This window comes from Aptenodytes patagonicus, chromosome 13 (assembly GCF_965638725.1).
Source record: "Aptenodytes patagonicus chromosome 13, bAptPat1.pri.cur, whole genome shotgun sequence".
In the NCBI taxonomy this organism is placed as follows: domain Eukaryota; kingdom Metazoa; phylum Chordata; class Aves; order Sphenisciformes; family Spheniscidae; genus Aptenodytes; species Aptenodytes patagonicus.
In genome coordinates, this window is record NC_134961.1 from 2875072 (window position 1) to 2893059 (window position 17988).

The 17988-nt window shown below is 48.1% G+C and overlaps 1 protein-coding gene across 1 annotated transcript; it reads left to right on the forward strand.

Annotated features, from left to right (window-relative positions):
- The first annotated feature begins 1597 nt into the window (after positions 1-1597).
- Positions 1598-13837, forward strand: ATP6V0C (ATPase H+ transporting V0 subunit c). The gene is made up of 3 exons (XM_076350677.1): positions 1598-1850; positions 11514-11697; positions 13007-13837. The coding sequence occupies exons 1-3, from the start codon at positions 1775-1777 to the stop codon at positions 13209-13211; spliced, it is 465 nt and encodes a 154-aa protein (XP_076206792.1). The 5' UTR covers positions 1598-1774; the 3' UTR covers positions 13212-13837.
- The last annotated feature ends 4151 nt before the right edge of the window (positions 13838-17988 follow it).

Genomic DNA, 17988 nt, shown 5'->3' on the forward strand with positions numbered 1-17988 from the left:
CTGCAGCGACGGGGCCTTTTGTGTTCAACCAGCAGGCAGGGAATTTGCCAAGCAGGATTTAAATCCTGTTCTCGCCTTCCCTGTGAGCTTTGACAAGGCTGAGGTGTCCAGAAAAGTGGCAACAATGGGAAAAGGCAGGTGGCCCTCAGTTAATTAAGAGGTCTGGTATTTCAGGACATCAGAAGATCGGCGGGATTTGTGGCAGCAGCAAAAGCAGGCACAGACAACTATTAATGAACACCCCAAATCCAGAATTAGCGTGGTTTTTTTCTAGAGTACCCTGGGTAACAGAAACGGCATCAGTCATCCTTCTAGGACGGGCTGTAGCAGTATCTCTCTGGGATGTTTCGGGATGGGGTTACCTCAGAGGGGGGTTGCCTGCACCCTGCCTGCAGCAGGGGGGGTGGGTGGCAGCACCCATGATGGGGCGATACCGTAGTTCAGACCCAGCCCACCCATTCCCCCCCAGCCCCGGGGGGAAAAGGATGAGCCAGAGGCACCGGTCGCCATCTCGCAAGGGAGCAGGAGACACGGCGGGGAGAGGAGGAGGGGAGATGGAGAGCGCCAGCGGGATGCTGCCGGGACCGGACCCCGGGCGGAGGCGGAGTGCAGGGGCTAGAGACCCCCAGAGAGGACCCCAAGCCAGCAAGGCCCCACGGGCACAGCTGTGTCCCCCGTGGTGAGCCCACGGCAGGCCAGCACAGCGCAGGGGACAGGGCCCTGCACGGGGGACGGGGTACACGGGGCACAACACGTAGACAGGGCACAGGGGACGTGGCACCCGGCAGACGCCACGGGGGATGTGGCACCGGGGACGCGGCGCACGGGAGAGGGACCACAGGAAGCGGCACCGGGGACGCGGCACGTGGGACGGGGGACACAGGACACGGCGCACGGGATGCGCCATGGGCGAGGCGGCACGGGAGACAGGGGACACGGCATGGGGGACGCGGCACCGGGGACGCGGCAGAGGGGACACGGCCCGGGGAGGATGGCACGCGGCACAGGAGGCGCCGAGGAGGACACCGAGCTGGGGACACGTCCCGGCCCCGGCCCCGGCGCCCCCGGCCCGGGGAGGACCCGCCGCCGCGTGGGCGCGCCCTGGACACGCCCCTTATGCTAATGAGCGCTGAATCACGCTCAGCGGGACGCGGCCGCCGGGCAGGACTGAACCACCCGCGCGGAGGGGAGGGGAGAGCGAGTGGAGGGGAGCGGAGCCGGGGCCGGGGCCGGCGCGGCCAAGCGCCCCGCTCGCAGCACGGGGCGCGGAGGAGGAGCGGGCTCGGCTCGTCCTCGGGGGCGAGACCCGTCGTGGGAGCGGGGAATCGGGGGCGGGGGGAAGGGGCGGCGGGCGGGCGCCCCCCGGTCGCGCGCGCGTGGTGGCGGCCGAGGGCGGGGCGGGCGGGCGGGGCCGGTGGGCGCGGATCACGTGACGGGCGGGCCGCCGCCATTTTGTCCTGCGGAGGCAGTATTTAGGGCGCAGCGCCCGGGCCGCCGCGCACTCCCGCCGGGACGGAGCTCCGCGCCGCCGCCCTCCCTCTCCCGCCCCCTCCCTCGCGCTGCCCGCAGCCGGCCTCCGCCCCGTCTCCCTTCCTCCCTTCCCTCCCCGCCCCGCCCCGCCCGCGCCTTCCTCGCCTCCGCCATTTTGTGGCCGAGCGCTGCCTGCGGAGGACCGGCGCCGCGGCGGAGCCTCCCGCCTCCCCCCCGCGCCCTCTCGCGCTCCCGCTCCCAGCGGCGCCTCGCCTCGCCCCGGCCCGGCCCGGCCCGCGCAGCCATGTCGTCCGGCGCCAGCCCCGAGTACGCCTCCTTCTTCGCCGTGATGGGTGCCTCGGCTGCCATGGTCTTCAGCGGTGAGCACCCGTCCGGCCCCCCGGGGGGTGGGGGGAGCACGGTCTGGCTCGCCGCCCTAGCGCCGGGGGAGCGGCTTCGCTGGGGACGCGGGGGGGGGGGGTTGGGGGGGTGCGGCAGCCCTTTTCCCGTCTTCCCCCTCCCTCGGCGGGGTGGGATCCCCGGTGGCGGGCCTGGTGCCCGGCTGGACGGGGCGTCCTCCCGGCCTGGCCGCGGGGGCGGCCCCGGGCCCGGGGATGGCCCCCCCCGTCCCTCCCCCCCAGCTCCATCCGGGCTACCGGGGCGCTGCGGAGGGGGTCTGCGCGGGTGACGTCACCGCGGAGCGCGCCGCCGGCGGAGCCCCCGCTCCACGTGACTGCGGCGGCGCTGCCGCCCGGGCCGGCCCCGCGGGGGCGGCCGTGCCTCCCTCCTCCGCGCCCCGCCGAGGGGAGCCCCTTCCCTGCCCCCTGGTTCGCCGCGCGTCCGGGCTGACCTGCCGGTACGGGGGGGGGGTGACTTGTCGGCCAGAAACCCGGTGTCACCGCAGCCCCTAGTCCCGGCTCTACTAACGTGCGCCTCAGCATGTGCTGCGGGAGGCTGTCGTGCCTGCCGCCGCGCCTGGCTTCCCTCCGGGGCTTCCTCGGAGCTCCGGCGATTTCGGTATGGAGTCTGCCCCGGTCTAACGCAGGAGTCAGCCTTTGCGGGCTCTCCCGGCAGGGAGGGTTGGTCTGGCTCTCCTGGGGCTGGGTGCAGCACTTCTGCTGTAAATAGGACAAAGTTGCTTTTTAAAACATTCCTTGGATAATGCAAGACCAATTTTTAATGGGGTTGAAACCTAAATATGCAAGCATTTTAGGAGTGAAGTCGGCTTTAAAGATGTTAATGACATTAAAAGGAACTGATAGGCTCCTGAACTTCCCTTTAAAATGGGAGCGGCATGAAATACTGGAAAAGGGAAGCTCTTCCCTAGTGGCCATCCAGCTGCATCTTAAGTCATTGAGGTTCAGTATGGAGTAAATTGGGTCATTCAGCAGTGTCGCTCTCCATGTTGATGAACGTTTATGTTATAAATGCTGTTTTACACTAGAAAGACCATCATATGATGCCTTGTCCCTCTCTTGGAGCCTGAATAAACCTTCTGCAGAAAATGACTGCTGTTCCTGACTGAGCATTTACTGTTTCCTGATAAGGTGCAGACCTGCCATTCTGTTTGGGGTGTGATGTGGGAGGGCTTCAGCTAGTTTTTTTTTTAAATGCAAGTGTTAACAGTAACCAGGAATACAAGAATTAGGAATCAGTCTGGCTTTCTCTTCTGAAGACTTAGCCAGTGCCTCCACATGCATGAGCATACTGACTTGTCTTCATCTGCCACCTGATTTGGCTCCCAGTTGAGGAATCAAAACACTCAAGTATTGAATTGGCTGTAGCTGGAGTTGCATATAGCTGTTCATGTGCTTGGAGTCTTGTTAAAGTAGCCTCTGAGATGGTAGCTAGGTCTGCAAGGCGAATTTGTGGAAGCTGCTCTTGATTGATTAGTGTGGTAGATTAAACTGTAAATAGCTAAGTAGACAGTGGATTAAAACTAGTGTTTGAGAGGAAGCTGTCTAGCCATGCTGGTGTTGGCACCATTGACTGGTTTCATACCACCCATGTTCATGGCTTTAATCTTTGCAAAAAAAAAAGCCTGACTGGCTGTGTTTAGTCTTGCTCAGTTTGTACCCAGTGGTGGGATGCAGATGTCCTGTGCTGAGGGCAATTAATGGCCTGCCACCTTGGAGTTAAAACATTGTACCTGCACTTGACAGGTCCTGGCAGGTTCAGGACTTCCCTGAGAACAGCATGGCTGGAATGCTGCAGGAGCTGATGTTGGGACTACTGACCTACCTGCCTCTTGGCTAATGAAGATAATGGAGGAATAGGCTTAAGACCTAGTTACTTCTTGAAAAAGTCAGTAGATGACTGCCTTTTGCAAAATAGCAGTGATTAAGGTCCTAAACACTGAGCTTTTTTCCTGAGGAAGGAGTCATTGGATTCCTCTTCCAAAATTGAACTCGGAAGCAAAAGAACATGGTTGTATGGCCTTTTAGACACTGGTTTTGTGATATGCAAGCTTGCTTCAGTGGAAACATCAGTGAGGGATGCAAACTTGAGTCAGCATTTTAATAGGAATTCAAAGTGTTGCTCGGCATGTCTAAACTAGAAGTGAAGCATTTCCTAGAAGCTGTGGGTTTGATAGCATGGTACTGTGGGATTGCGAGTTAAAGGGGAAGGTTTGAGTTAGGTAATTCAAAGTGAGTGCTTAAGCTGTATTGATGAAGGTTTGGTAACTGTCATGTTGCTGCTGGTACATGACTGGTCCTTGGTGCAGAATCTGTCAGATGGTCCTAATACCAGCAGGTCTGAGCCATGCACTTAGTCTCTTGCTAGGGCCTAAGCACATCTGATGGGTTCAGTCACTGGAACAACAGGTCATAGATACTGCTGATGCAAAATTATTTCTTAGTTGTGAACATGGCTGAACTCCTTTTTTAGTGGAGCAGCTTGGATTTTTACGGCAATATGGCAGAGGCATCAACATAGGATAAACTAAAACTTGCAGTGTCATGTAGCTCTCCTAATAGGGAACTATCTAAAACTGTCCTAGATCAGTGTTAATTAGTGCAGTGATCATGTCTGACTCATGCTGTATCTAAAGATCAGATTCTTGTGGAGCTTGTAGTTCTGAGACCTGTTTCTAGTAAACATGTTCAAGTTCTATACTGTCCAGGCTAGTTTGATGTGAAAACAAGCGACTTTATGCAGTACTGTTTGATGTTTGAACATTAACTGCTGATGGTAGATAGCAGAACTTGTTCTGGTCAGCTAGTACTGATGGCAGCTAGAAAGACTAAAGCAGGCTGCTATGACCTTGGCTATCTTCGAGCCTGCTTATTCATTTGCTGATTACAACTTGTTCTGATAGCTAAAGTTCCTTTATTTTCTATGTGTAAAACATGTGGCTGGCTCAGTGTCAGGTGCTGTTGAGTGATCAAATTAATGTGGCTTTTCCATGCGAATTCAGCATGCCAAAATGGAAAAGCATGGTATTGGGCAAAGCTGTCTGATTCCATGCTTGCTGATGCTCTGTTGAAAAGCGTGATTTCCCAGGTGCACCCCACTGTGGCCTCCATAATGTGGTAAGGAGTTTTACTTAGACCTGCACTCTGGATGGGCATTCAGTGCCTTCAATACTGCTTCATTATCAAACATCTGGAAGACTGCTAATGAAGAGAACTCTAGCCAGCAGTGTTAAGGTTAGTCCTGTGTATTCTCATTGTTGCTCCAGAGCCAATGAAATAGTGCTTTGTATTTTAAACTAGGGCTGCAGATATTGTAGCAGTTGGTTAGCTATTAAGGGACTTCCATGGTGAAATTGCTGGCTCAGAACATCTAGCTTGATGCAGCTGACAGCCCTGTGTAGTCTGATTCTAGAAGGCATCATGACTATAAACAACTTGCAGCCTTGAAGGCACCTGTGCTTCCTGAAATACTGTCTCTTGAGGGGTGGGAAGGTGGTACAGAGGAGAGCTGCTTGCTTCTCAGTAAGGAGCTGTAGACCTCATCCTAAGAGGAGCTTGCAGACTTCTTAGCTGTAGCTTGCAGGTAAAAATGAAATGGCAAACAGAGTGCAGCTCAAGGTAGTCTTCTGTTCCAAATCATTAAAGAGTACTTCAAAGGCATTGTGGCACAGGCAGAAGAACTCAGTGGGTTAGATGTTTGAGCTACTGCCCTGTCTACAGTAGAGAGACTAGCTTAAGCATTCATCCTTAATAGCAGGTAAATTAGTGGACTACTAAGACACAAGTATTGTAACAGAAGTAAACCAGATAGGCAGTATTTCTACAGCTCAGTTAAATTAAGGGAAAACATCTCAACAAGGGCATCATTTCCACTCAGTAAATGCTAGTCTTGGGATCACCTGAAAACCAGATCGAGCATCAGGATAAACCATTGGCTCTACAAAACTTGGCTCAAGCAGATATGCTGCTGCTTGTATTGTGGCTTCCAGGTGTACCTGATGGGACTCCTGTCTTACCCTGAAGTCACTGTAGACTACAAAGTCTGTAGGTGCTTCCCCTCTGAGAACATTCGGAGCAGCAGTGGAGATGAATGCCAGCTGCCTTGGGACCTCTTAGTCAACTTCCTTTTTTCCCTTCCTAAAACTAGCCTCTTCCATCTGTCCAGAGCCTGACTGATTCAAGCAGCAGATGCAAGCTGAAAAACTTTCCAGCCTGATCAGGCTGTTCTGTGATGCTTGAAACAATGGTTTCACAGAAGTACATGCTTCCACCTGCTTGCTGTCCTCACCAAACAGTAAGGTATAACTTGCTGAACTTGCTTCCTTCAGACTGTGAATCTTGTGAGCTTGAGGCTTCAAGTCAGGCTAGTCTGGCCACGGGAGTGTCTGCTGGATGCAGTCAGATGACCTTGGCTTTCCCACGCTTCAGAAATGAGTCAGTTTAGCTGTGGATGCCTGCTGGTGAGTGGTGTAAGCTGCTGTTAGACCAACTAGATGAAAAGGGCTCCTGCTAACTGGTATAACAAACTACTCTGCCAGTCAGTACCTGGAGTGCAGTTGTCCACCCACTCTGTGAAATGAGTCATCTCTTAAGGTTGCAGGGGAGCTTATATGATGATAAATAACAAGTGACTGGACTTTGCTGCTTGCAGAAGAGCAAGCCTGTACTCTGGTGTAAAGTGTCAGCCTTACCATACCTTAAAAAAAAAAATTGGCTTTGTGTGCTACATCAGACAATCCAGACTACCAATTGCAGCACTTCCAGCTACTTGGACTGTTGACTGCTAACTCCTTTTTTTTCTTTGGACTGCTGCTGTTGCAGCAGCTTCTTGAGAAGCTGGTAGACTTTTAAGTTCTCAAATTTACTGAACAAGAGTAAATGGCCTGCTAGCCTTGCAGGTTTTTGATAATGCTGTAAGCAGACAGTGCTAGGCTTGTTTGAAATCCCCACAGCCTCCCATAACATTAGGGAAGAACAAAAAGCATGCTGTCCCTAATCTTATAACAGGTGACTCACTAAAGATTTTTCGAAGTCTACAACTTCCTGTAGGGCAGCTTATCTGTTTACCCCTCCAGTTATCACTGGCTATAGCCAGTCTTCAGTCAGTGTGATCTGAATTTGCATAGGTGCTGGATACAGTTCCACTAACGTGGCTGTCTCTTCTGTGGAGATGCAACTGGACATAGCAACAGGGTTTTTCCAAGGCAGCCATGAAGTATCCATTACAGTAATCTGAGGTAGAGCTGTGTTTGTGTTAAATGTGGTGGTGTGGGAGGGCCCTTAGAATACCAGTGGGAAGAAGCCTGTTTCTTTGAAAATGCCTAGGTTTCTGGCATGGCAAAGCAAGGACTGTACTTGACCTGGGTATCACCTCTAATGGTTTTCCAGTGACTTAAGAACAACCTGCTCAAGGATGAACAGGCATTGAGGTGAATTGATGCCTGCTGTCTGGTTCAAGGGAAGCCTACCTACTGTAGAGGGCAGCCCATTTGATAATGGATTAATTATAAAAGGCTCCAGATGTAAGTACTCATCCAGAATGGTCTTTCAGACTTGCTGTGATAGTAACCCATGGTATCTCAATTGAAAGTTTGACTTGTGTTATGAGCTTGCTTCCTAATGCAGGGAAACTCTGCCTATTAGTGCTCTGGAAATCTTTCACACATTGCAGTGTGAAAACCTGCTTCTGTGTGGTAGGACATAGGAGGAGTCACTGGCTCTGGACCAAATGCTGCTGGAGTGTTTGTGGCTGGTTCTGAACCTCGTATTCTTGGGCTGAGCATGTCTGAATGTATTGCAACTGCTGAAACTGCATCTATGCAAATGGTTCCCTGGCTTGAAGGCTCCTGAAAGTGGTCACTGTCCGTAGGTGTGTATCTGTCTGCAGAGCTTTGCAGAACTGATGCAAGGCTTTTGGTAATAGCCTCTTTCTGTATTGAGGGAGTGTTGCATGAGGTGACTTGCAGCTAACTTAGCTGCAAGATTAACATTCTTGGTGCATGACCTTACTGAGCACTGTAACTATAGCTACAAAAGATTGGTCCTAATACTTGGACTAGCACTTGATCTAAACAGCAGGCTGCTCGAGTACTGACAGTGAATATCAGAGGCAAAGCTCTGGCAGTGGCAAGACTACAACTAGTCTTCAGTCCTTACTGAAGCTATTGCCTATATGGCAAGTTACTTTCTAGTTCATACTTCATCTTGGAGCTGCACAGCTATACTACCTCTGCTACAACTTTTAACTAATAGAAAGTAACAGCTATGGCAAGGTGCCAGGCAGCATATCCACAGCCCTGTGGGAGTGTGTTTTGCTCCCAGGAGCAAAATCAACTCTGGCTTGTGAGTTCAAGGAGTTACTCCTTGGAAGTATTTCAAAATCAAGTTAACCTTTGAAACAGGCTTACTGGAAGTAGGTGGTCTTGAATGATGTGTGAAGTAACTTCTCTGTATTATAACACCATTGAACTTATAAATGGCACAGTTCCATACACACAGACCAGAATGGTGTCCTTCTGCAGTAAAGCTAGGTAGGCAAAGTGCTTCTCCAGCTGCCAGGTAAATGTTTTGATAGCTATGTTTGTGTGCTTTAAAGGGTTAGTGTTGCAGCTTAATTGGTCTGTATGTTAGAGGTGATGGAGCTGTATGATCTGAAGCAAATATATGGAGTCTTGGTGTGTAACAATGGTACAGCTCTTGTTCCATTTTCACTGTCTTCTACATAGATCTCTTCAAACCCTGTTCACTGAGATGATTTTGGAAAACATGTCCTTCCACCTCATCAGAGGTATTTAAATGTAGCATGTGAAGCATATGTGCTTCAAATGTTCACAGCTGCCAAGAGGAAGAGGTACAGGTCAAGATGTGCAGGAGGATTGACCTAAGTGCCAAATGGCCCATAACTGAATAGCTGTGCCATTAGATGGCTGTGTCATGGTGGGAAGTGGATATCATCTTTGCCACCTGGACTGTAATATTGGGGTATTGTCAAAGGTGCAAGGAGAACTTCTCAGGCTAGTGAAGAGCAGTAAGACAAGCTGCCTTGTAAGATACTGGAGATGCAGCTGTGGGGGACTCCACTGTAAGCCTGTTGGTCAGGATGCTGATAAAGACTTCATTGGGAGCAGATGTGCCAAGCTCTGAAGTGGTGTGTTTAGCAGCTGTGACTGTCCAGCAGTGGGAGTGTAATAGATCTTCAGTGACATCTAAAAATGTAATGTTACAACTAGCTGCCACAGAGTACATGTAGACTTTATTTGTTAATGTGTCTAGACCAAGTTCAAGGCATAAGCTCTTGCCTATTCCCTAGAAATGGGATTTAACAACTGAGAATTGACAAACTTGTGCTGATCTGCCCCTCCCCAAAAGCTTAAGCAGGCTGGCTTTCTGTAAATGGGATTACAAAATCAGCTTCTGTAATCCATCACTGCATTAATTGCAACACCTTTAAGTAACTTCAGACTTGGAGGAAGTAATGACTAATCTAATTTTAAAAAGTGAACTTCCCTCGTGAGCCTCAGCATTTCTGGAGAGGTTTATAAGCGATTCCAAACGAGAGAAGTGGTTTCTGCTAAATGCTATAGCCAGTCTAGAAGTCTAGATAGCCTGAATCTTGATTCCACTTACTTCCAGTCCTTAGAAGATGCTTCATCCAACAGAAAAGGTTTCTAATTCAAGTTAGTGATTTCTTTCTAGACTTCCTAGGGGCTAGACCCTTAAACAGTACCATTGCTGATACTGCTAGCTAAGTCTGTGTGCTAGTTTCCAGGCTCAGCTTACATTTGCAGGTAAACCTTGTCTTCTGCTCTTGGCTCAGGCTTCCAGCTAAGCTGGATTCTAGTTCTGAATCACACTGAACAGCCCTTTATGTTGGTCTCATTTAGTGACAGTCAAGACTAACAAAAAGAGGATCCAGGTTACAAGAGGTTCATGAGCTTTGCTAGTACAGAACTAATTTGTAGTTGATATTGAGGCTTTCCCTTCAAGTTCTTGTGACTAAAACTGAACTTCCTTCTGATAGCGAGTCTGTTGTTGGTGCAGTGGTGCTACCCTTATTAATCTACTGAGCTTTCTTAGTGCAAAGCCAGGAGGATCACTGCTTAGTTCTTGACTGTTCAAAGATAGGCTTTATGTAAATGCTAAGTGAGAAGCAGGAAAGCACATATCCTAAACCCTTTGAATACCTCCCAGCAACTCTTTTAGGCAAGGTGTGCATCTCACACTTGGATGCTGGTGTAAGAGGCAGCTACAGATCTTTGTGGAACAAGCAGCTCTCCCCTGTAGAAACCTTAGTTTTTAAGTGAGTGGAGCAAACTCAAAAAGTAGGTCTCTGAACAGTACAAAGATTTGAAATCCCCATGGCTTTAATACTCTCCTAGTGGCCTTGTAGAGCAGACGAGCATTTTCATGCTAAATAGGAATGTTACCTTTGAATATCAACCTGATGGTATCTGAAAAAGACTACCTGCCCTTCCACATACCTTGCAGTGCTGCTTCAAGGACTTAGTCCTGGATGGCTGCGGACCTGCACATCATCTCTTGGGTGATGGTGAGTGCAGTCCAGAGTTAAGGAGTTCCTAGAGTACTCCAGAGCAAGGCTGGAAAGAAAAGGGTCTTTCCAAGTACTTCAGAATCAAAGAATGGGGTATTTGTGGAAGCTTTTGTGTGAGACTAATACAAAGTTTTCAAGGCAGAAGTTACTTTTTGGGGTAGTGCTTTGGGACTCTTGATTCTAGCATTTCTTAGTTGGAGATAAGCCCATGTTCTGCTTTGAAAACCAAGCTTTGGATTACTGTGTTGATATCTGCATGCTCAAGTGTTTACACAGGTGATCAGTGAACCTTAGTGGTAAGGTGGTTGTGGTCCTCTAACCTACAAGCCATACTCTAATTTGTGGATTAACAAGTGTTTGGACCTGAATCCTTCACAGGTGGGGTTACTGACACATGAAGAGGGTGTCCTTTCTCCAAGGAATGAAGTGTAGCAATAATATGTGAATTTGTTGCTGTCTCAGTATGTGTCTGAAGCTGAAACAGCATGTTTGACCCCAGGACAAAGCATAGGCCAGATGGGGCCTCTTCCACAAAACCTATGAAGGTTGCCAGGAGGTGACTTGTTAAATGTTGTGTGCATCTGAGAACTCAGCCCAAGTGGCTCAAAGTTCAGTGTCTATAAAATCTGGCTTTCAGCCAGGTTACATGGTGCTGTGGTAGCAAGACCTGCTTTGCTGTGTTTCCTCTGCAGTTCAGCTGAGTAGAGCCTCACAGTGTGGGCTCTGTGAGGGCACAAACTCTGAAGGTAGCATGCTCAAATTTGGACCTTGGGTTTTCATTCCTAGACAGGGAACGAATGTCTGCTGGGGAGTATACCTTGCTGTGAAGCTGGCTTAGGATATTCTGTTATCAGTACTGTTTGAACAGCACCTTTTTACTTATTGGCTTGGTCTAGGAGTCTGGATAGGTTACTTCCTTGTCCCTTAGGGGAATATTTCTGACTGACAAACCAAGTAGTCAGTGACCATGTTAGTTTTGCACAGTTCTTCCTTGTGCTGACTCAACTGTTCTCATACTGCAGCTTAGTGAAGGAGATGGTATTTGGGGATGTCTAATGCATTTTTTTCTCTTCCAGCCTTGGGAGCTGCATATGGAACAGCAAAGAGTGGCACGGGTATTGCAGCCATGTCTGTCATGAGGCCTGAGCTCATCATGAAGTCAATCATCCCTGTTGTCATGGCGGGTATTATAGCTATCTATGGCCTAGTAGTGGCAGTCCTCATTGCCAATGCCCTCTCACCTTCTATCACACTATTCAAGTAAGTTGCTGCATCTGTCAGTTTTGTTTAAGTTTGTCCTGTCACTGTTTTGATGCTGCTGAATGGGTGGGTTTTGCTCAAGACCCCTGGAAGGACTGTCAATGCTACATGCACCTAACCTGGGCTTAGGAGTATGGACTGGATTTCAGCTGTCCTGCCTAATGCAGGACAGTGAATGTCCTGCCTCAGTGGTAGTGCTGCCTGATGAGTTTGCTGTATTAGTTAACAGATCAGACATCCCACTGCTAGAGATAATGCAGTGGTTTATGGCTTAAAAGAAACGGTGTACAGGCAGTATTAGGATAGGCTAAGCTTGGTTCATGGTGCCAAATTCTAGACCTGGAATACACAGGTCTTTCCAAGACTGTCTAATCAGACTGTCTAAATAGTTCTCCTGTTGCCTGGGAGATGCAAGTGAATAATTAATATTGCTTGCTGCTTTATGTGCTGGTAAATCAATCCTCAAGCTATATATACATTGGGTCTCTACACCAGCTACAGTCTGAAAGTTAATCTACTCTTAGCTTTTGAGAACAGCTGGAACTGGCTTGATTGAGACCTCTCAGAATAAAACAATGCTTCTGAGGTCTAAAAGAGTAGATATCTGTCACTGTACAAGCTATAGCTGATGAGCAGTGTGGTTGGCCTAATAAACCATGATCTAAGAAACAGCAGGTACAAATGCTCCTTTGCAGTTACCAGGTAGCCACATACTGATAGGGACTGCTCCTCAGGTACCCCTGCCTGGAAAACCAGACCATTCCTGTCCAACTCTTGCAATGCAAGAGACCTACTAATCACCTGGATGTGCTATAGCTGTATAATAAGGTTGCTAAAGGTGGGAGACAAAAGCAGCTATTAACAGGCTACACAGCATGGTGGGACAGGCATTACTGCAAGTGCTAGCCCACATGGCTGGAGTAAGTACAACTCTGGCAGCATGCTAAGCCTGCAGCTGACTGAAGTGGCTACAGACAAGCTTGGTGGTCATGTGAACTCACAGGCCCAGTAGCTTAGCTTAGTGTATGAGCCATACCTGAATATCAGCTAAAGATCTTGCATAGTTGCCAACTTTTTTTTTTAAGAATCAGAGCTAGGAGTCTCAGAAAGCATCTGCTTTGTGAGACATACCATGTTTGCCTAAACAGTATAGAACTTCTTTCTGTAGGAAAGAGGTTCCCTTTAAATCTTTAAATGTTAATTCTTATTTCCTTTGGGGAGAGCAAAAAAAAAAAAAGGCTAGCCTGAAGTTGAAGGGTTGGGTGTCCTGTTGCTTGCCACTGAAACTCTTTTCGTCTCTGTCCTACAGGAGCTTTCTTCAGCTGGGTGCTGGCTTGAGTGTGGGCCTCAGTGGTCTGGCTGCTGGCTTTGCCATTGGTATTGTGGGTGATGCAGGTGTACGGGGAACAGCACAGCAGCCCAGGTTATTTGTGGGCATGATCCTGATTTTGATCTTCGCTGAAGTCTTGGGTCTCTATGGCCTCATTGTTGCCCTTATCCTCTCCACAAAGTAAACATTACGGTATGATGTAAAGAGATGTAACAAATCCACATTTGAAAAAAGTTCCAGAATGAAAATGGTCTCTCCAATGTGTACAGTTGTCCCAATTTGGTAGTTGATCTCTTGTAAATGCGCAATGTATGTTAGTGACTTGTCTGTCCTGTGTGTACTTCAATATTAAATTGGATGGGCTGCTCCAAGCCTGCTGCATGGCTTGGGGTGGCCTGTGTGCAATTTTCCACCCATTGCTGTTAGTACTTTATGTATAAATATGAACTAGAAATGTAATTTTTTCTCTTCACTGGATGTTTATTTATAAAAGACTTGACATGTTCATACATCTATGGAGCAAGGATTTTCAATTTCCCATGCTATATATATTAATCTTATATATAGGTAGATTACACTGTTGGGTCAATTGTAAGTGCAGAGAATTCCTTGGATGTAACTTTGATTCTAAAGATTGCTGTAGTGTCCTGGTATTGGAGTATGAGAATTTCGTGTTTTATTACAGCAATTGTCCGAAACACTCCTGTGTTTCAGTAGTAACCACGTATGCTCCGGCATCAGAGTCGTGCACCCAGTGTTGGGTTACAAACTTATACCATGTTTCCAAATAAAACTTCCTCACTACATTGCTGTAATGAGTCCTCTGCCTCTGATTTCATGCTTTTGCTGCTCCTTTAGGAAGAGGAGGGGTTCCTTCTGGGCGGAGGCGGGGAGTCACTTCACTTGAAGTGACTGAGCACCATGCAGAAGTGATGCTGTCATCACTGCTAAAGCATTCCCTTTTTCTCCTAGGCAAGTAGCAGTGCTGTTTCCAACTGCTGCCCATGGGCAGTACTCATGGTGAGCAGGAATGCAAGGCTGTTGCAGTGCTGTGCTCATCCTGATCAAGCAGCACATCTTTGCTCTGGCACATGGTAATGCTGTGTAATAGGCTGTGCAGCATGGCCTGAGCAGACAAGGTCAGGGAGCAAGGGTGCAGGCTTCAGCATGTGACAAGGAGTAGGAGCTGCTGAAGAGCCTTTGGGCAGCTTGTCCTTGTGATGCCTCTGCTGAAACTTAGCTGGTTGGAAAGCTGCATGGTTAGCAGCAATTGCCTCTAAACTACCTGAACAATAGTCTCATCAACAAAATGGGTTCATTCAAGAATCCTATTTTTAACTTGTAAATCAGGAGTGTTTGAGCTGAGAAGTTCTGCTTTTGCAGCTAGTGAATGCTGTGGCAACCTTTTCTTGTCCTGAGGATTTATGAGTGTTGCAAAGCAACACTGAAGCTCAAATGGGAAATAGGTGTTGGACTGTTACAAATGTAGAGCTTGTTCCAAATTGTCTTTGGGAAGTACATCACCTTAATCTTAGTTGTGTAGTTTGGAGAACAGGTCAAGCTTTACCTTGTTCAAGCCAAAATGTTAATATTACATGGATACCTAGTACTAGATAATGCCTTTGTGATCAAACTAAGCTGAGGAATCTGGAGTGATCTGTGAGAACCTCTTCTGTTAGCCTGGTTGGGAATGGAGATGTGGTGGTGGTGTACATGTATTTTGCCCATGTACCTTATGTATACCTGTGCAGCAAACAAGTCTGGTCTAAGTACTATGAAGAGCTATGGCCAGAGCACGAGGAATTCACTGAAGCTATGTCTGGAGCTTCTAACCTGGCAGGAGCATTCACCAGGCCTGGTGGCACCTTGTGCACCTTCTGGGTAGCTGGTCTCCAAACTGCGGACCATTCAGGAGACTTCAGCTGTGAGCCAATCATTCTGCTAGTACAGATTTTCAGACCTTTGTGAAGGTGTACTTTGAACAATTGTTGATCATCGATAATTATTAACAAAATAATTGGTTTAGTCTGTGTGCTAAAAAGCTGATCTGGCTGCAGTCATTTAATAGGTTGTCAGCTGCTTGGCTTTGGGGTGGGCTGTACTACTGGTTTCATGTTTTGGGAGGGTTTTTTTTCATGGCAGTCTGAGCAGTGGTGCTGCTTGGGCTGTATAGAGGTGTAAGCTGATTTAAGGAAAATCCTGGATGTCTGCTGAAGTATTGCCTAGGGTAAGGGAAAATTTCCTGGTCTGAATTGTGTTGATCATTTTCTTCAGCAAAAGTAGTAGACTCTCAACTTCTGAATTAGACTTTACCCATGGGTTATAAACATTTATGGAAACGATAGCATAATTCTCTCTCAGCACTGATTGTAAGTACTTCCGTGCAGAGTCTGATAGAGCTTGCAGCTTGGAGGGGGTGAATCACAAATTCAGGCTCTCTGGAAAGCATGCCACGTATGTCTTGCAGTTCTGGTGAGAGGGACTGTATTTTGCTTGTGTAGCAGGACAGAAGAAGGTCCTGGCTGGGGCTGTAAATATGTTTAAGGTCTGGTTTTACCTTCTTTAAGGGAAACCTGCTGCCAGCCTTGCTTTTTGCCAATTTAAAAGAAGATGAGCAAATCGCATTTAAGAGAGCAACTAAATGCTGGTGGTAGCTCTCATCTCTAAGAGGAATAAGCAATTTAAAGGCACTGGTCTATAGGAACTCCTTAAGATCCCATTGGTGACACCTTGCAGAAGGCAGGATACTTATGTAACCAAATGCAGGCAAAATCCCATCAACGGTGTTTTGGTCTATGCCTTGGAACATCAAGCCTTTCTCATTAATATATAAACCCATGCGAATCAGGAGAACAAAGCATAAAACAAAAGCTGGGGTTAGCAAGCATAGGTGGAGGATTGCTTTACGCTGAGCACCTGCAAATATGCCAGGAGTAAAATTAACAATCTGAGCATGTTGCCTTGGCCAAGCATTTTCTGACAGTGATGCTCTAGATCCTCATTGATGACTCCCAGGTGAAAACACACATTTCGAGTCCTTCACTGATGCTATTGCATCAGCAAATTTCTCAAGTGATTCAGGGCTTTCAGAAAATTACCAACCTTTTGGTCCCTTTCCTTCGTTTACTGACAGCATGCTAGATCAGAGTGCAGTCCCATCTGGCAGGGATTGACTTTGTATTTGGTTTGGAAGAGGGGAACAGGCAGCCTCAGAGCATGAAATGACAAGACTCGTAGAGTGCCTGATGAAAAGAGGTGGCGTCTGCTGGCATGTAAATAGTCCTCTGTAATGTGGCAGATTGCGCGCCTGTGAGTGCGCTGCAGAGTGAGTCAGCCCTGCAGAGAAAGAATGGAGCAGGGTGGCTCTGCAGCAGCAGAGGGTAAATGTCCATTAGCAGTCGGTTCAGGCTAGGTATGGTTAAGGGATGCCTGCTGCCAGATGCTGCCTGCATAGACAATGCCTTCATAGAGCTTGCTGACCTTTCTCTTTTTTAAATCTTTCATACTGGCTTTTTTCCCAAAGGCTGCAGATTTTTTTTTTTTTTTTTTACTGCTCTGTTGGGGAAGCATTTTTAAGTAGTAGGATTTTATCTGTGATTGCTCAGGGATTGTCTTTCCTTGGGAGACCTGGTTTACAGAGAAGCGTAGTAACCTGGAAAAGTAAATAAGCTTTGGGGAAATAAAAACCTCATTAAGAGAAACTGATCCCAGAAACTAAGCCGCTGTTTTCAACTACAGGGTAACAGCAGATCTAATGAAAACAACTCTCAGTAAACCTTGTTTCCTTCACAGTCTACCTATGGGGATATTGATTTTATGGCTTTTTGCTGTTTCCATCCAGCCTTACTGTACAAACCATCACTGTTCCTCAGGTGAGAATTACCTCTGTCTCTGATGCACAGGACTTGCCACCTCTGCTCTTAGAGTATCTCTTTCTGCTCTACAGGTATTGGCCATCTTTTTCTCTTGACATAATTAAATTAAACCCAGAGTAAGTCTTCCTAGTGCCACTTATCCTGGAGTGGGAATTTTCTGTTTCAGGGTCAAAGGATTGTGTCCTGAAAATTCTATATTTTTGTTCCTATTACTCACTAAGGAATACTGTTCCTTTTCTCTGCAAGCCACGCTTCATTTAGCTCCTGAGACAGTCACAGCTTTGCAACTCGTATCACTGAGTTTCTGTCAAGCTAGTTCCTGTATCATGGCGCCCAAGCACACAGAAAAAAATCCTCCCCTAACCTAATGGGTGTAAGGCTTGAAGCTCTCCTAGGGGCCACACTGCAGGGTCCCGAGTGCCTCCCACAAGGTATCTACAGACCATTGACAGTTCTCACTGACCTGTGGGAGTATGAGCTGGGAAGCAGGAGGGCAGGATGAGGTTCCTGGAGAATCAGTGGCTCGTGTTTGCCATCTTCCTTTTGCTGAGAGGACGAGATGCACTCACGACAGGCTCAAGTCCTGGCTCTTCTGGATTTAACGAGGGGATACTGGTGGCTGTTTCTGTCCTGGACCCTTTTTTGGCACTTGGAACTGTCCTGTCCTTGCTACTACATCTGTGCTTTCCTCCTTTGCCTTTGGGAGGGGGTGAAGGGGTGACCTCAAGTGGCAGAGAGCGGTAATGACCACCTACACCTAGTGGCTTTGTCTGCCTAAGGTAGGCCGAGGACAAATCTTAGGAAATCGCATATATTCCCAAGATTGGTAGTGTGTTCTCAACTCAGATGTAAACAGCCTCCTTGGCTCTTGTGTGCATTAGGACAATTCCTTAGACTTCTTTGTGAAGGCACATGAAAAATTAGAAGCCAAGGCTGTATTTCCACAAGCACTTCGTTTGGCAGCAGTGCTAGCCCAAGCCCTCCCTCTGGACACCTAGACCTTCTTTCACATCTGTAGCACACACTCCCCTGTTTCTCCCAAGTGCACTGGTACAACTTCTTATGCTGTCAGGCAGTGAATCTAAT